This window comes from Podarcis muralis, chromosome 6 (genome assembly GCF_964188315.1).
Source record: "Podarcis muralis chromosome 6, rPodMur119.hap1.1, whole genome shotgun sequence".
Lineage (NCBI taxonomy): Eukaryota > Metazoa > Chordata > Lepidosauria > Squamata > Lacertidae > Podarcis > Podarcis muralis.
Genome location: NC_135660.1, coordinates 33,779,492 through 33,799,097, shown reverse-complemented (window position 1 = coordinate 33,799,097; position 19,606 = coordinate 33,779,492). Strand labels below are relative to the sequence as shown.

At 41.0% G+C, this 19,606-nt stretch overlaps 1 protein-coding gene across 7 annotated transcripts in view; it reads right to left on the bottom strand.

Annotated features, from left to right (window-relative positions):
- Positions 1-1,512: 1,512 nt before the first annotated feature.
- Positions 1,513-19,606, bottom strand: part of PIK3CB (phosphatidylinositol-4,5-bisphosphate 3-kinase catalytic subunit beta) — a 100,354-nt gene continuing 82,260 nt past the window's right edge. For all 7 annotated transcript variants that reach the window (XM_028731016.2, XM_077929948.1, XM_077929950.1 and 4 more), the window contains 9 exons: positions 19,251-19,350; positions 16,932-17,110; positions 15,750-15,859; positions 14,977-15,055; positions 8,478-8,645; positions 6,794-6,917; positions 5,407-5,552; positions 3,968-4,100; positions 1,513-2,975 (listed from right to left, as the gene is read on the bottom strand). In XM_028731016.2, the coding sequence (XP_028586849.2) occupies positions 2,838-2,975; positions 3,968-4,100; positions 5,407-5,552; positions 6,794-6,917; positions 8,478-8,645; positions 14,977-15,055; positions 15,750-15,859; positions 16,932-17,110; positions 19,251-19,350 (1,177 nt within the window). In that variant the 3' untranslated portion in view covers positions 1,513-2,837. The remainder of the gene's footprint in view (positions 2,976-3,967; positions 4,101-5,406; positions 5,553-6,793; positions 6,918-8,477; positions 8,646-14,976; positions 15,056-15,749; positions 15,860-16,931; positions 17,111-19,250; positions 19,351-19,606) is intronic.

The window sequence follows — 19,606 nt, the reverse complement described above, 5'->3', positions numbered from 1 at the left end:
CATCTTCAGCCAGCAAAAGCACAAGAACTGATGTACAACTCTTGCCAGGGTTTGCACACAGTGCTAGCATCTGTTTCTCTTTCACTCACAGTTCTTTGGAGGTGCTGCAGTGTAAGGGTTATCATTGGCTTGAAAGGTAAACGAGGGACAGGATTCAGAAGAAAACTGTGATCACAGGCGTTTTATGACAAAAGGGAAGTGCATTCATTTGAAGAACTAAATGAAACGATTGAGCCCCACTTGTTTGTTAGAAAAACTAATGGGAATTCAAGTGAATAAATTATAAATGAAAAGCAATTAGGTATTCATTTGTTTTTCATTGGTTTCTATTGCAAAGAAAAATCACAACACTCTTCCAACAGCCTTAACAGGTATAAAAACAATGCATGTAAAGGGGGGGGGGAGAACATAGTGCCACATATAAAAATGGCGTCTATAAAAGGGGGACCCTTTATCCTGTTGGAGATTTGGCAAGTCTGATTTTTGGAGGAGTAATAGAAGACTTGAAATTTTTATGCCCAAAGGATATAAACACAGAGAAATTACTAGCAGGAAAAATGGAGCTGGGCCTCATCACCAAAATCAAATCTGAAGAGTATAGGGCAGGGGATGGTTAACCTTTCTAGACTACAAACTCCCATCACCCCTGACAACTGGTCATGCAGTTGGGAGTCCAGCAAGAGCTGGAGAGCCACAGGTTAGGCACACCTGGTGTGAGGTGCACCTCTCAGAATTACATATAAAACTGAAACTGTCCAATCTGCCTGAAAAGCACTATATCTGATGCACAGGGTATGTGTTGCATAGTGGTTTTCAAATATCCACCCACAAAGTTTACTGGGTGACTTAGGTGTAGCCACACACACTCTCAATCTAACATCTCACTGGGTTATTAGTGAGGATAAAATTGAGAACCATGTGCACCATGCTTGGAGAAAAGGTGGAAGATAGATTAGATAGATAGATAGATAGATAGATAGATAGATAGATAGATAGATAGATAGATAGATATAGATGATAGATAGATAGATAGATGATAGATAGATAGATGATAGATAGATAGATAGATAGATAGATAGATAGATGATAGATAGATAGATGGTAGATAGATAGATGATAGATAGATGATAGATAGATTCATGCCACTTAGATGGGATGTTTCACTGTCATAGGCACCAGAATACAAGCTGGATCTCCCATTGAAACACAAACATCGGAATAATTAAGCAGCTGGATTCCAGATTGATGATACAGTATGGTAAATGACAATACTGAAATAAATTTTACATCATGGAAAGAGTAATTGAAAGCTTCTCAGTGCTACTGTGTGTATGTTCACACACTTGTGCATGATTATTGTAATTAGTGTAATTTCACATTTATGACATATTCCTCATTAAGCTTTGGCCTCTTCACAAATTGTGAATCCCCAACATGATTGCAGCTTAATATTAACACAGAACTCTATCCAACTGAACATAGTATACTTTAGAGAAACACAAACACATCTGACAAAGTAAAATAGACTTTAATGCAATTCCTATTTAAAATCATTGTTCTGATTCAAAGACAACTTTATATATAATTACTTTCATTCAATCATCACCAAAGTTAAGAACTACCAGTGTTCTTTGGCGAGTAAGCAGTAGTTAGTCCACCTCGCCACTGTTTCAAAACATTTTATGTTTACATCTTTAAACAAGCAGTTCCTATTGCACTTTTAACTTGAATTACTCTTCTGTTATAAGCACCTTAAAGTATGGTACCTCATTGGATGAATTAAAATAAATCCAGTTTCTCCCATGTATCAACTTAGGCAAAATACAAACTTCCTTGACAAAACAAACAGGGCTGCAGGCATTTAAGTAGTAAAGAACAGGTCTGACTCTCTTCTGGAGTACTGATTAAAAATGCTATAATATAGCATTTTTAAAAATCACAATCTCTTGGTTTTGAACATACACTTCCCTTAGTTTGAGCTGCATATACAAAACCTGACTATGATGCTTAATGCTTTCCGTTTTGTGATTTACACAAATGTGTGCAGATAATATAGTTGTTATGGGTGGCCTGTTGGTTTTCCAGTGACAAACTCTTTAATGAAGTGTCTTCAAAAGCTTAGATGTTGCAGGCCTTCGCTGAACGTTCAATAAAATTCAAAAAGGCAGTAAACGTTGAGGTGGAATTTCCAAGAGCAAAAGGTTGTCCCAAACATATATGCTCTACATACATTCCAATACATTTATATCAACACAGAGCACTTGGGGCAAAAGAGTCTCTTTAAATATTTTTCTTTTCATTATTAAATGTAGAAACCTCTCTTCTTCTGGCAGTAGTTCAAGACAATAAAGCAGCACCCTGCTGTACAATGAATGATCTGGCAGTTATTTACAGCAGAACAAATATGTCTGTGCCAGAAAAAAAAGGATATATACACACAACAATGTTCAGTTGCAGCAGAATTAAACACATCAGAAACATCTCTGATGCTGTTTAGCAATCAGATCTTCAAAAAGTCTCTACCCATCTAGACCAAGTTAGAGAACACTGTCCAAACATAAAAAAATCTCAAATATTTACAGCTTCTCAATGTATCAAAATAATAATAATATAAAAGCTTAGTGGTAGCTTTCAGCGTGCAAAGTCAGCAGAAGCGATTGAGGAATCTGCTAATGTTACAAAATCCCTAATCTTCTTGAAGCATTCCAAAGCAGAGTGCAAAATCAGGAATCATTCAGGCAATATCCTTGGGTCTGTTTTGAGAAAGGGTCTGTTGTTTCCCTTTTAATACTTTATTGTCAGGGTAACATTAAGCTTAGTGCAAATTCATGAACCACCTAGGATCGGTAATCCTTCCGGACCGTGTGTGCCATCCAGTTCACTTTAGTAGTCCAGCTTTCTCTGAGCGCTTCGTCAAATTTCTGCTTAAATTGCTTTAGTGCCTCTTCATCATTCTTTCCTAAGGCAAGGGAGTCCTAGGAACAAAAAGTAGTATTAAGAAGATTGCTATTTGCCTTGAATACTCAACCCTTGAGATTTCTTTACTTGCTAATACTGTTATTCCATGGCAAACTGCCAATGTTTTGCTGCACACAGTAAGAATGTGCTTCTTATACTCTATGAACAGTATTGTTTCTTCAGTCTGATACAAAAATAAATCTGCCCAATCTGAAGACTAAATAGCAGTGGTTTTCAACCAATGTGCTGTGGCACCCTAGGGTGCCATGGGCAACACTGCCCTCTGTCCCTCTTTCCTTCTCTCATCTAATGCCCTCTCATCTCTCTGCCTCCCAAAGGCTTGCACAGCTGTTTGTTGCAGCAGCCCTAGCTACAAGCTCTGCGGGAAAGTGGTGCCTCTGGGGCTGGGCAGGGGGTGCTTCCCAGGCCCCTATAGGGATACATTTGAATTTGCAATTGGGTATAACAGGGACAATACAGATAAAGAAGCAGTTAAAATATATATAAGTTAAATCTTAATCACTAAAATATAACCTAAAATTGTCAGTTAAGGCCTTAGAGCTGGTGTCGCTACCCAGAGGACTCCCAAGGAGAGGGGAGAAGAGAAGAGGCTTAGGGAACCCTCCACAAGGAAGGGGTGAGGGGCTGCCAGCTCTGCAAGCAAGGTGTGACATAACTGGGCTCCTAAACCCCACAGAGGTGCCACAGAAAGAATGTAGTTGGCCAAGGGAGCCGTGGACTCAAAAAGGTTGAAAACCTCTGCTATGGAGTATAGGCTTATCTAGTATTCAGATGAAAGAAAACAAACCATGTTGTTTGAGGTCTTGGATAGCCACTGTCCTTTGAAGTAGACAGAACTAGACTAGAGGGACCAATGACCTCAGCTTTTTATGTTCACAGCATATGAGGAAGACCACACCAGTTACATTAGGAGCATCACAGTGAACAAACTTTGAACATGGTTAGGAAAAAGGACAAATATCACCTAAGGTGCCTATCAGAGTTTTACCTTTAGATACTGGATGTCTTTAACAGAGGTTAACTCTGGAAGCCCAGCTGTTAACATCAGTGCAAAGAGAGTGATAAATAGGTTTCCATGTTTTCGCAGAATCAAGTACGCTTCTTCACAACATTGGCGGAACCTTTAACATGCACAAACAAACACATACTGTAAAGCAGGGCAACAAAAAGTAGGCCAGACCCCAGGCAGCCTGATCTGGTTCAAGAGACATTTGTTTGAACAGGATTGACTCACTGCTGTTATCTGAGGTAAATGAACTTGCTAACCCATCACCTGCACCCATCTTGCAAATTGACTGTGGACAAACCAAGGGTTGTTCCCTCTTTAGGTGAAAAAAGGGATCCCTTGCAAATCACTTGCTTTTCCTCCTGCGTAGCAACAGAAAATACAAGAGCAGCACAACTGCAGTTGCTAGAAGGAAGGAAGCCAAATATAGTCATTTGTACTGCAGTGCCAAAGCAAATTAATGTAGCCAAGGAACAGGTGGTGACTGTATGGTTTATGGGGCGTTGTTCTATGGCATGCAGGAGGGAGAGGAAGGGGGAGAGGGAGAGGGATGGATGGAGGGAGAGAGGGATTCACACATATTGCAGCCCACGTGAAAGTACCAGGTTAACTAGTTTGCAAGATTTGCAAAGGGTTGCGATGGATTATGGTGCAGCAGCAATGTAAAGGCCCTTCAAGAAAGTCTTGACTGTGGCAGAAACTGTTACTTAGTTTAGGGAAAGTCATACCGGGGTGATTCCATGAAGGAGGATCAGAAAACTGGACATTATTGTGGATATGCTGTTATTGGAAGCAAACATGTCTGAACTGCTCCCTAGTGATAGGAATACATATTCCAAAGATACCATTTCTTACACTTAATTCCACATGTTTCTGAGTGTGTTTGCACCTTAATATGTCTTCCAAAATTAAATTCTCCAGTGTGTTTACTATGCCTATTTTTTTTTAGCCTACTAACAGGAAGATTAAGAAATTAGACTTGATACAATGGGAGTGTTATGTATTCCTTTTAAGTGCTTTTATACCATCCTTCAATTATATTTCTCAGGGAGGTTTACAAAAATAGCAGGAAATTTGCATTTTTTTCCAGCAAGGAGAATGAATGAAAGAAAACCTTCATGCGAACACAAGTAAGCTGTGAGACTGTGTGTACATCATATTATGACAGAGAAACAGAAAGAGTTTACAAGGGGAAAGAGATAAGCTATGTGACTGTATAGGTGGTAGTCCACTAAATTTTACTCAGAGCAGACCCACTGAAATTAATGAATTGCTTTAACAAAATATCAGTTTCAACACTGAGATTATATTGTGTGATTTTGTTCATAATTATGGCTTTGTTTTTATTTTACTGTTTGATGACTTCATTTTGTGGTCCACTATGATATCTTAGGAAATTATTTTGAGAATTTAGGACTCACCGGCCAAATTTTTCAGTGTTTCCAGTTTTCCCCTGCTGAATGACATGTATAAAATCATAGGTAAGGATGAAAGGCACTCGCTCCCTTTTAATTCCAAATTTGGATTTGAAGTTTCCAAGAATATGGCCAAAATCTATGTGAAAGAGCTGAGAAAAGGAATAGGAAGAGAAGTTAGGGAATAAATCAATAATTTTATAATTCTGTTGCTCTAATTTTTAAAGCATTATTACATGCATTTTCTCCAAAATGCAACATGAATAATTTTTTTTCTAGCCCCAATGCTCAGAAATGGTTTGTGACTTAAAAGTTACTTTATTAGCAAGTAAATCAGCACAGCACCAGACATACGGCCCTAGGCAGAAGCCACCGTTACATATTAATGAAATGCAAACAGAGCAGGTTTCATAGTCCCCAAACACGAAGTTATTTTTTACATTTAATACCTGTGTAGGAAAACACCATGTAGAAAGTGGTTCTTAGTATTTATAGAATGGTACATGATTTAGACGTGGGTGGCGCTGTGGGTTAAACCACAGAGCCTAGGGCTTGCTGATCAGAAGGTCGGCGGTTCGAATCCCCTCAACAGGGTGAGCTCCCATTGTTCGGTCCCAGCTCCTGCCCACCTAGCAGTTCAAAAGCATGCCAAAGTGCAAGTAGATAAATAGGTACCGCTCTGGCGGGAAGGTAAACGGCAGTTCCGTGCGCTGCTCTGGTTCGCCAGAAGCGGCTTAGTCATGCTGGCCACATGACCCAGAAGCTGTACGCCAGCTCCCTCGGCCAGTAAAGGGAGATGAGCGCCACAACCCCAGAGTCGTCTGCGACTAGACCTAATGGTCAGGGGTCCCTTTACCTTTACATGATTTAGAAGGGTATTACGCTTTGAAAGTAGTATTGTTGTTCCATCACTGAGTGAAGCCCCACGTGCTTTAGTTTGGGATAGAGCCCAGCTCTTCCCCTCCGATGTGTGGCTGATAGTTCAGCTTTTGCCACCAGCTGAAAACCCTTGCCTTCCTCCTTGCCTCTGGAGGAGATGGCAGTTGAGATAAGCAAACTATGTGGTATTTTCATAAGAAGCAACTGAAGCAATTCGGATTTTATTGCGTCACTGATTTCTGTATTGTTTTTAATTTACTGTGACCCGCTTGTGTGATTTGCTTGCGGTAAATCGTAAAATCATAGAACTGTAGAGTTGGAAGGGACCCCGAGGCTTATCAAGTCCAACCCCTGCAAGACAGAAATTCCAACATGCGGTCCCCCATCCAATATGAAACCATACTGGACCCAGCTTAGCTTTGCAACTGTGCTAGCAGTTTTATTTATAGGAGGGACAAAGGGTGGGATATAAATAAAATCAATACATACACTAGGTTGCCTACCATGACCTTACCTGGCCATTCTTCCTGACCATAATATTGTCACTATGTCTGTCTCCTATGCCCAGCACATAAGTAGCTACACAGTAGCCAGCGCAAGATAGAGTAAATGTCTCAATGGCTCGATCCAAATCATCTCTGAATTGAAAAGAAAAAATGGATTTTATTGGTATAAATGCATTTTGTTCAAATCCCCATGCTGCTTAAAATTAAAGACGAGAAACTAGCATTTCTTGAACTGCCCCTTGCACAGCATCAGGTAAGCATCTTCCTAGATAGAAGGCAAACACAAACTCTACCTTAGAGTCTCTTTGAATATAACCAGATAATGAAACATTCTGAGCTGTGTTTGTACGAGGGCCTTCCAATATGTGAAATTGCTGTGCAAATTTAATTCACAGAAAGAACACTGTAGAGAGCTACGCTTGTCCTTTATGAGATTTACTGTGAAAACATACAATGAACAGGCAATATGTTCATTGTTTGGCAACGGTAACGCATCAAGCACCTTGCTGACAACACGGAACACGCCTCTCACAATTATTGCCTGCAACTTTCAAAACTCTGCTCAGAAACACAGTGCTGAGGATCAGTTAAACTGGATCTCAGGATCTGAATGACTGCCTGGCTTGAAAAGACTGACTGCAGCTTTAAGCAAGGACACTGAAAGGAACGGTGACAGGAGACACTTAAAGCATCAGTGGCCAATCTTTTTGGAAACTGGGTGGTATCCAATGCTCTGGGTTCTGTTGGTGCAAGGATTTCCATTCATGCCATAGAGTTTCCACCCCACTCTGTTTCCCACGCTCTCCCCAAGTCTGTTCCAGAGGGCTGATTTAGGAGGCATGTGGGAGGGTGAGCAGGGAAAGAAAAGGGAGGGGAAGTTCAGGTGCACCCCAAAAGCCCACTGCAATACATGGCATCTGTGCCTTGTGTCAGTTAACTCTGACTAAAATAAATTCTAAGGAAAGCAAAATAGACCTAGTGGACTGGACCACGGCTACTACTCTCTTGCTTTTGACTGAAACTGAATCCCAGGAAGAACAAACAAAGCCATCCATTTAATAAAAGGGATGGGTGAGGGGAGGAATTTCTCAAGGGGAGCATTACTGAAGAATGTTGGTTTTGATTACAATTTTAGGTGAACACCATACGGGTGGAAATGATCTCTCCCTCCCTCCCTGGATGTCATGAAAGATCAGAGCACCCTTTATGCCTGATAGACCAGATTCCAACATGGAATTCTGGATGTGTTGAAAAGTTCCACAAGGGTGGAAGTCAGGAGTTCCACACAGCCTGACACAATGAGGATCTTTTGGGATTTATTTTCCTGGGAGATAATGTCAGAGAGGTGCTGCTTTTCAATTAGCAGAAAAGTAAAAGAAGAAAGGCAGAGAGAGTGTGTGTTTCCAGCTTTAATTTTTATGAGTTAAATCACCCTTAGGAATCTTGTTCAGCTGAATTTAATTCCATTCACTAACTTGCATTAGTTTATTGCTTCTGTTAAATACCTTGTTTTGCAATTTGCTTCTTGGGGAAAGTACTCAAGGCCTGTGCTAACACAGTTAGATCCCACCACCAACATGCAAATTGTGATAGCTCACCTCTAATGCACTGTAATGGTCATTTGTGTGAACTGTGAGATGTCAATGTTTTATGAAAAATCCAACATCATAAAAAAAAAATATTACAGCTTACCCGGAATTGTATTCTTTAAGCCAATTTAAGAGAGCATCTTTGTTGAATGCAGCAGCAGCAGCAACATTACTACTATTTAGCTGAATGTCTGCAATTGTCTCAGAAGTAGAAACAACCTCAATTAAGCCAGAATGATCTCCTGTTGCTAAACATCCATAAGGTAATATTCTGAGAAAAACGGAGAAATTATAAACAAATCAGAAACATGCTTAAAACAATTTCTCGGGACAAATATATAGGTTAATTTGAAAGACTGGGTTAAAAAACCCCAACAACTATTGGAAACTCAACACAACATGTTGTCCAAGTTCTAGCATTTTGAAGCAGAGGGAGAAAAATAATAGTCTTGAAGTTCTAATATTCTGACAACAGATGGTGCTATTTCTTTTATTTATTCCTTCCAAGCTGCTACAATGGTATGTTGGTGTAATGGAATATGTGGAAGAAGAAAGAAGCATGCAGACCTCACCAGCACAAAAGAGAGACTCTTTACAGCGAACGCAGAAGCAAGAGCCTAACCCTTATTGATTTTGTAAGGAAATTCAGTCACTTTAATGCATGTGTCCCATTCACAACTGACAAGTGGATCTTGGCCAATTTAAAATCGGTTACACTTAAAAGGCATTAAATAGCTTCTGGTGTACCAGCCACATGAAGAGTCATTTGGGGAGCTTCATGAGATGAAGCTACTTACTTTAGCAAGGAACACAATTGTGGAAGGATAAAGCATCTGTATTCTGAAAAATGGATACACAGGATGGGGCAGTTGAATGAAGAGGTTCTTCAGGCTTTACGGGCTGGATAGTTTCATGTTTTGAATGGCACTGGAATGGATTTTTGTTTGGGATTTGTGGTATAAATTTGATTTTCTATTAAAGGGATGGGATAAAGGATGGCAGAATTGCCTGAAGTGGAAGGAAGGTTTTTTTTAAAAAAAAAACAATTACCAGGAGCCTAGAGTAGGATATGTAATGCAACTTTTGTGGAGGATTAGAACATTATGAGAGAATTAAATGGATAAAAGCTCAATCTCAGCTTGATTTTCAAATAAACAACAACCTTTTACAGATTGTAAACATTCCTTTTGAAGAACATTCTCACCAAAGCCAAAGTTCAGTTCAATGTGTTTAAAACCAATGACCAATGCAGAGTTAAATAACGAGAAGCTGTTACTCCATCACTTAGGAAGCTGAATGTTAATGCAAACAGCCAAGCCCAGTTCCATTTTCAAAAAGCTCAGAGTAGAAGTCCAGCTATCCTCCTCCCCACTTGCTCTAAGTTTCCTACATTACAGGGCTGACAAACCTCTGGCCATTCAGATGTTCTTTTGTCTCCACCTCCCATCACGTCAACAAACACAGCAAACAACATCTCAGTCTCTGCCATCGCGCTCAATTCAACATTTCCCCACATAATAACAATGCTGAATCCCACCACCAACTCTAGGCGGTCGCAGTGGCGTAGCGTGGGTTGTCAGCACCCGGGGCAAGGCAAGTAATTTGCGCCCCCTAACCTGTGGATTTGCGCCCCCTAACCTGTGGATTTGCCCTAACCCCAGATGTTGCGCCCGGTGCGGCCGGCCCCCCCTGCACCCCCCACGCTACGCCACTGGGCGGTCGCACAGCAGCTGCACTTCTGAAACTCCTGCTGCCACGATCTAAGGAAGTGCATTTGAGCCCTTATGACGACCTGAGAATCTCTGGGCGGGTTTTGTGAGGTTAAAGTGTGACGCTTGCTGCCTGCTGCACTTTGTGACATTTCAACCCACCCTTACTTGCAGTTTTCGCTGGGCACGCTTCCAACAACTTCCCCTTCAAAAGCAGGCAATGATGAAAGCTGCTCAGCCCCCTGAGGATGGTAAGCTCACAACCAGAGGAAAAAACATCCTCGTCAGAGAGACAGCTTGACAGGAGTCAAGCTGGGGACAAATCCTCAGGGCCCTGGTCCACCTCATCCTTGCCTTCAACATCTGTCAGAGGGATTCTTTCGTCCCGATAAAAGAACTATATAAAGATAGCCTACTGACAGATCTATAAGCCACCCTGAGAAACGACTGCTATTTTCCTTCTGCAATGTCCCCCTAAGGTCCACCTATCAGTTCAAGCCCTGCCTCTTTCAAATAAATTTGATGTGGTTTGGTGCTTTTCTTACATCACAATTAATCTTTGAATTTATAACCTTCTTTGTAACAAAGACAAGATTTTACCACAGGCTTGTTGCCATATTTTGAAAAGCAAAAAAGAGGGCACATTTGCCGACTTCTACTTTTAACTATGGATGGCTATGACAACTCTCATTTTACACACCCATCAAAAAGAGGACATGCCCTGGAAAAAGAGGACACATGGCAACTCTAAGTCTGCTCTAAGTTTTGTTTATCGGCTTCCACAGTGCATAACTTTATTCTTCCCTTCATGGATTGTTGGGGGTGTGGGGTAGAGGGGGTGAGTCAGCTCAGGAGTAAATTGCTTGCATTACACAGAACTTCATGATGCTGGTCTTGCCATTTCCCAAAGGCCTGGTTATCGGAGCACCATAGAACCCATTAAATGTATTATATTTACCACTGTCTGTATCATTCTTCCCTGATTTGGTGTCCTTTTGCCCACTTTTATTTGTTCCATAAATATATCCTTTCCATAGCCATGCCACATTTTTAAGAATAAAAAGGAAACTTATTGCTCATTATTAGTGTTGTCCCTTTTTCCTTAACAGAAGATCAATCCTTTAATGGCTACATGGCAGGCAGAAATTCAACAGGTGAAGCTTTAACCTGCCACTTCCACCTCCATGCTAACAGAATCATATGCGCTGAATTTTTGCCTTTGGGGCAATGGTTGAAAGCATAGAATGCCAATATAAAAAGGAAAAAGTTGGCAACCCTATTAATTAAAGGTAAATGTAAAGGTAAAGGGCCCCTGGATGGTTAAGCCCAGTCAAAAGCGACTATGGAGTTGTAGTGCTCATCTTGCTTCAGGCCGAGACTGCTAGTGTTTGTCCACAGACAGCTTTCTGGGTTATGTGGCCAGCATGACTAAACCACTTCTGGCACAATGGAACACCGTGACGGAAGCCAGAGCACACGGAAACACCGTTTAACTTCCCGCTGCAGTGGTACCTATTTATCTACTTGCACTGGTGTGCTTTCAAACTGCTAGGTTGGCAGAAGTTGAGACAAAGCAACAGGAGCTCACCCTGTTGTGCGGATTTGAATCACCGACCTTCTGATCAGCAAACCCAAGAGGCTCAGTGGTTTAGACCACAGTGCCACCCGGTCCCCTTTACCTTTCTGTACACACTTTATAGACATCATTGTCAAAACTGGACCAAAAGCAGATATGGTAGTGCCAGACCAAGGGACTGAAGGCATGGAAAGCCAGGTAAGATCACCTTCTCTCCATTTGTCTGAAAGGGTACACAGCCATCACCAATGCTCTGGAGGTATTAGCAAAGTGAGCCCCAAGCATTAGGAGGCTGAGTCACAAGAATCCTGTTCCTCCTTGCAGTGAACGCTTTTGGTAATGCAGCAGGATACTGAACAAAAGTATGAGAATGAGAATATACATTCAGGATGACATTATTCGGCAGACTCTTTAGTTTCATAATTTGTGGTGTCCCCCCCCCCCCCTTGGAGGGGAATACTTAAGCACCAGAGCTTCCCAGGCACAGAATTCTTAGAGTATGCCACTTTCTCAGCAGATTGTAAAACTCCGTAGTTCCAATCTTCAGAGGCTGGCCTGGTCATTCTGCTCTCTGCCTCCCTCTCTATGGAGAACAGGGCTTCAATGCAGTCATTTCCTTAGACCAGGCACCCTCAAACTCGGCCCTCCAGATGTTTTGGGACTACAATTCCCAACATCCTTGACCACTGGTCCTGTTAGCTAGGGATGATGGGAGCTGTAGTTCCAAAACATCTGGAGGGCCGAGTTTGGGGATGCCTGTCTTAGACCAACCTTCTTCAACCTGTGGGCCTTCAGATATTCTCAGAGTACAACTACCACCATCCCCAAACATTAGGGCATGTTGGCTGGCTGATGGCAACTATAGTAAAAAAATATCTGGAGGATACCAATATAATGTAGATGTATTGTTAATGAGGACCACCCTCCCCAACTCCCCCCCCCCCAAGAAAAGCCTGGACAAACATCTGCCGGGGTGGCAGCTGAGGAATCCAGCAGAAGGCTCTATGTCTGAGCAGAAGCAGACTATGCTCCATTTTCTCCAACCTAGATAAAAAAGTATTTAGTCGTTCCTGTAGGTTTTGGCTAACCTAAACACCTCTTACAGATTCCAACATTGCAATTAAAAGGGGGTATAAAAATAAGCACAAGGATTTCTGATGGAGTTTATCTCAGCTCATTTAGCCTACCATTCCTTTTTTAAAACAAAACAAAAACCCTAACATTATTTGGGGGAAAAAAGATTGACACATAAGACACTTATTATAACAGCTGGTCAATCATTTCCTGGAAGATTTAAAAAGCAACCTTTGAACTGCCTCATCCTACTCCACTTCCTTAAGTCGGCCTCAGATAAGAGTGAATCAGAGAAATCATTTCAAATAACTCTTCCAAACTCAGCGCTGATTGCCAACAAAGTATGTGGGCGAGATTTATAAGCTCCACCCTACATTAGGGAGGCAGCAAATGCAAAACAACTGCTCAGCTTTCTCATTTTTATTGTTTGACATGTGCCAGATAGGAAGACCTTACCCTAACTCTTAGCAAAATTCAAGCTGCTTATTTGGAAGAAAAGTATCTCCAAATATTTTTCCTGTTACCAAAAGTGATGGTAAATCAATATATGACTTCAGAGAAAATAAACACTCATCTGTTTACCCTGAAGGAAGCAAATAAATTTCCTGAAATAATCTATATTTAAATTCTTCTGATACCAGAGACATAATTAAAGAGAACCTCTTCGTGAATAGCATATTTGCCTGATGGGTCACTGTTTTACAGCTGCCACTCTTATCTGCGTGGGCTATGGCTGTGTGTCTGAAGCTCATTCTGTTTGTTCAACTCCTACAAAAAATATTTAAGATATGAGCTTAAGATCACCATCTGGTGTGTCAGGAATACACTTCCTAGCCTTGTAAAACAATGTGCACAGTAGCAAGTAAAATAAGCAAACACTGTAGAGTCCTATTAACTAACGGCACAGTAATACTCCTATGTAAGACACTCTGGTCCAGGAGACAAGGGACCATGCATGGGACAAATGGCCAACAGAAGCACTTCAGAGCATTTGGAAGCCACATTGTTTATTCTCATGTAATGTTAAGAACCACAGTTTAGTGCAGGAGCAGGGAACCAAATAGACCTCTCATCTGGCTCTCCCTCCCTATTTTCTGGTCCACACCCCTTTAGACTGCTGCCCATGATAGGGCCTTTTTACAATGGCACTGAAGCTCTGAAATTCCCTTCTGGAAGATGTTTATTCAGGACTCTTTTCTGTTGGGACTATTCTGAAGTCAGGCAAAGGTTGACTTCAGGGTTATGTTTGCGGTTTCAGGGTACGTTTAGGATCTCTTCTGAAAGTTGCAGGGCTCCTCCCCAAAGCTCATATTTTGGGGGTCTTTACATTTTTGTTTTTTTAATGCTAATTTGATTGATTTGGGTTTTATGTTTTAAAATGGAATGCAACTATTTTAGTAAGTAAAATAAAACAGTGATTTGGAGAGGGAAGTGACCGCAGGTGGAAAAAGTGGAAACCACTAAATTTCAAGAGCAGGATTCAAGATGAATGCATGAATTTGGTTTAAACTTTATGTAATCTGACATTTACTCATTTATTTTGTTTATTCAGGTGAATCAAGTTGACTTGTATTTACAATTGCACCATTTACCAGGGGTAGCGTCTTCCCCCATTTTATTGCTAAGTGTGCTTTTTTTTTTTTTTTTTTGCAACTGTGGCCCAGCTCTCACAGTGATCCTACCAGAGGGCTAGAACTTGTTACTGTGCAGAGAGATGTACTGCCTCCTAGATATCTTTGCAATATATAATGTGTCCCACAATGGTGGGCATTTTGCTAGCGGTTGAATATTGACAGCACAAGTCATGGTATCATACAAAAACACCTACAACGCAAGGAAGGCGCCAGGAGGTTGGTGAAGTCACAGACGGCTCTGCAATGCAACACTCAAGCAGCTGAGATGCTGCTGGAGATGAGAAGAACCCAGTTCACAACTTCCTTATAGCAAAGTGGCCAGCAATGAATCTGAATAAAGCCATACACAGCTCAGGACCCAAATGTTATTTGCACTGCCAAAACTAACACAAGAATATAGAATCATACAATAAAGCAGACATACCATAGGTCTAATATCACCCCCTACCAAGAAGTTAAAAATGAATACTATAAAAAGTGCAGTCATCTGAAGCAGACTCTTTGCCATTTGTATGTAGTGCCCAACATGTTCACAGTCTAATTATACATCTCTGAAAAGCAAGAGTTTGGCAAGAACACAGAAAATCTAGTAACTGCAGGCACTCTCACCGAAGATCTAGACCAGCCTCTTTCCAAAGTAAATCCATCAGGCGTAACATCTGAAGTGTTAACATGTCTTGCCGTAGATCTGCAAAACAGGAAGGCATGATTTTATCAAATAGCTGCTACTAAGAAATTTGAATTAGAGACCAACAGTGTTATGTGCATTGCAACGAACACAAATTAATTCAAGGCAATTTGTTCAAACCTCTAATTCAGGGACGGAGAACCTTTGGCCTTCTGGATGTTAAATCAGCCACACCCACCATGGTTAATGGTGAAGAAGAATGGGAGCTATATGATGGAAGCTGTAGTCCAGAAATATCTAGAAAGCCACAGGTCCCCGACCCCTGCCTTAATCACAGTGGTGAAGTTAAATGGAGCCATGAATAAACCCTCTTCTTCCCAGACTGTACAGTGGTACCTCGGGTTACATACGCTTCAGGTTACAGACTCCGCTAACCCAGAAATAGTGCTTCAGGTTAAGAACTTTGCTTCAGGATGAGAACTGAAATCGTGCTCTAGCGGCGTGGCAGCAGCAGGAGGCCCCATTAGCTAAAGTGGTGCTTCAGGTTAAGAACAGTTTCAGGTTAAGTACGGACCTCCGGAACAAATTAAGTACTTAACCCGAGGTACCACTGTATTGTGGTACAAACAGCACCGAAATGATAGAATTTATCCAGTGCTCTTTCACTTAACAAAACTAAAGGATTGCAATGGTAACAGTAGCACAATTAAGATAATAGCAGTAAGGAGGGAGGGGAGCTGTTTTGTTTACTTACCATCTCCATTTTTAAAGATGATCCCTACCAGATCTCCCCCAAACACTTTGTTGTTGTATACGATCCATAAGGGCTTCATTTTAGAGTCCATGTATTTACATTTCTCCACACTAGGCCAAAGTGTAATAAATAATGTTAGTGACTTAAAAAGGGAAATGAGCAATCACCCTAAATGTAGCAGAGTAAAAATAACTCTGAAGGTAACTCAATAACAGAACACTGCAACTTGGACAAATGCCTTAAAAAACTTTCATTTTGCTGCTACTGTATAAGGTACACTGGCAAGTTGGCATGTTCTGTATATGGGGTATGTCGCATATATAGTGAGTCAACTCAACTGCTCCACTAATGGAAGCCAGCACAAGGTCTCCTCCTAACATAAATAGAGTCCCCCTGTTCCCCCGCTTTCCCAAATCTAGAGGGCCGGGAGAACCCTCAGAATGGCATATCGGGGAGGAGACAGGAATTTGTTCCATCAGGCAAGCAGAAAAGCTTGCATGGATGGAATAACCTCCTTAAGTGATACATTGAATTCCACACTGAAACCCATAGATCTTGGATCTCTATCTGGCAGCTACCAAGGCAAGAAAATAAGTGTCCATATTAACTTAGAAAACATATTTCATTTTTTACACACACACACACACACACACACACACACACACACACACACACATTCTCCCTATCTGGATTAGGGTCTGAAAGACAAAGGGTAAGTGTGGGTGCGAAGGAAAATGTGTGACATTGATGAAATGTCAACACATCAGCCTTAGCTTTGCATTTTCAGGCTTTGTGGAGCTTGTGCCAACATGAGATAGCCTTAAACTGGTAGGTTTTCTGATAATTTAATATATCTTTTGTCAGTCACTGATTGCTGACTTGAAGGTGGCACATTATCATTCAAGGTATTGTAAGAACACATTTTAAGTATGAAAGGTCAATCACAAAAATCTTTAGTCCAAACCAAAACAGGCACCTTAACCTTAGGAAGCCAGAGATTTGCTTACATAGCCAGGTCAAAGCAGGAGGGAGTTGTCAGCCACATGAAGACATGCTGCCTTGTGTGCCAACGCGTCTGCTGAGCAATGCAGCCAACAGAAGTCAAAGAGCAAGAGCCTTCTGCCTGTCTGCTTCCACCCAAGAGCTACAGCGTACATAAAAGCAAGAGGCCACTTCACTTACTACAGTTCTGAAAGCAAAACGGAAGGATTCAGCGGGGACTGGAGATTGGAAAGGGCTTCTTTGTAGGTCCTTTGTTTTAAACAGGTGTGCATTGCATCTTTTCCTTTGGCTCTGCTTTGTTTCACAGCATTCAGTTTTATTATACTATTCAAAGTCTTCATCTTATTCAGTGCTTCAACCTGAAATAAATTTGCAAAATAAATTTTAATTTCTAAATCTCTGTGAGGTCAAAGACTAAGTCAATCAAAATGGAAGGGATCAAGCTTGTAGAAAACACTGCATTGCCCTCGATTCTGACTGGGCAGCAATGACATTGAAAGGACCCCCATTATCTGCACTGCCCATCTGGCGCAAAGTCAGCACCATGGGATAAAGCTGTAAAAAAGCAGCTTCCACACAGGTGCTTTTTTAATGTGAAAAGGATCCTTAAGTACCTAGATCAGGCATAGGCAAACTCCGGCCCTCCAGATGTTTTGGAACTACAATTCCCATCACCCCTAGCTAACAAGACCAGTGGTCAGGGATGATGGGAATTGTAGTCTCAAAACATCTGGAGGGCCAGAGTTTTCCTATGCCTGACCTAGATCCAAAAAAAAGCTTAATGTTTATGTCATCTCGTCTGTCAGGGTCATCAGGAAAATATTTTGCTCATCCCATTAATTCAGATGCATGCCTGATTCTTTTAAGGATTGTATGAAATGTATGTTTGTATGCTTGTATATGTGTATTAATGAAGAGCTATTTTAACAATAAAAACTTATTAAAAAAACAACAACAACAGATGCATGCCTGATTGTTTCAATGTGATCACAAGACTCCCCATCCTTAGCTATTTCTCTCTGCCCTTGTGCCTTCGAAACCCAGATGAAAGCTTACATGCTAAATCCAAGCCAAAATAGAGGCTCTGTTTTTGGCAAACGTCGGTCACAAACACAAATCCCCCTGCAACTTCTGCTTTGCTGTTTCTCCCAATTATCTCCAACTGTTATCTACTTACTGTTGGGAGTTTCTAGGAGGAAGCAGCTGGGATGCCTTGAAAATAATTAAGTGTTAACACTGCAAAAGTGTTGTGCACCTCTCTGCAGCTCCAACATAGATCGATTCCCTTATTATTAAGCAAACTAAGTTTGGGATAGGAGGCTGCGTAGGTTTCTCTCCACCAGTACTGATTCACTTTCAAATTTACAGTTTTTATTTTGCTGTAAAATTTACCTTAATGCATCAGGCACAGTTCAAGGGCTGAAACTTTCTTACAGATAAGCTGATTTATGCCTGGCAGGATGCTGTGGAAGCTGTATGGAGTTTGATTACAGAAGAGAGGCAGTGGAGACCTGTCAGGTCAGCCATCTGTCAAAACCCAAAGCTCCCTAATTTCCACAATTCCAGGAGCTGTGCAAACATCAGCAACAAGGGAACAAAATGCAACCTGTGTTATACAAACAGGAACTTTTTGAAGTATTTCTACTTTGTATTTCTTCCGTGTTTGCACAGTTGGGAATTTTTTGCGCCCCTTCTTTGATTGCACTGACATGCACTTCCTTCTCTAAAGTGCACAGAAATGTCACAGTCCCAAAGCTTATCATTGCTGAAATATGCTTAAGACTCCCCATTCCCTTTTAGGAGTTCATTCAAATGCATTTGTAAGAAAGAAAACATTTTCAATGCTCCAAAGCTAAATGGTTTTCTTTTGCAATGCAGATTCCATTAGAACTGCTGAATTCAGGTAATTATGGTTGCACAGGAAAAAACCACACACATCTAAATTTTTGCCAACCTACAAATCAACTATAAATAGCACCATTTTCAAAATTATTTCATTAGAAAAGACCAGTGCTTTTTTTTTTAAATTGCATGCATGCAAAGATTACCACTGCTATGCTAGGTGGTGTTTAAGCCTAACACAAAAGGGCAGAATCAGACTGACTGCTAAAATTCCAGATTATGTCCAGGACACCTGTTTATACATCATAGTACCCATCTATCCTCTCTTGCTCATCTCATTCCTATTCACAGGCAGCATTTGCATGTCTCAGTAAACCATAGTTAATGATTTACTATGAACGTAGAGATGGCTCCTCTCCTAGGATGAGAAGACACAACAAACCATAATCCCTGTCTTAGTGTTATGCCCTGAAAACACAATATTAAGCCATACTTTGTTTTTGGTTTAGTATCATGGTTTGTCTGATAGGGGAACAGTGAAGTGGGAGCATTCTCCATGTACATAGTAAACTGTTTCTGCGATGTGCAATGTGCAACCTGGACCATCATCGCATCTCCAGGAGTGACTTGAAGATAAGGATTTAAAATAAGCAATACCTGTCTGGAAAGTACTTTCATGTGAGCAATGCTTCCACGGCAGTAAGCTTCAAGTATCACACCAAACTGCACTGAAATGGCAGGTATGTGCACTTCTGATCTACAAGAAAAGAGGAAAAAACCCTCCATGTACAAATACGTCTCTCGCAGTCATTCTACATAATTAGGGAGTTGTACGATGGATGTAACAATATCATGTCAGTGTCTTAAAAATAAAGAAATTCAAAGTCAAGTGGGCATGTATCCCTTTCATGATACAACTGTGACCTCAACTCCTTTGCAAAACAGCTGTCCACCCCATGCTCCAAGTGAAGCATTCTGAACTCTCAAATCATACCTTGCTAAAAGGAATAAAA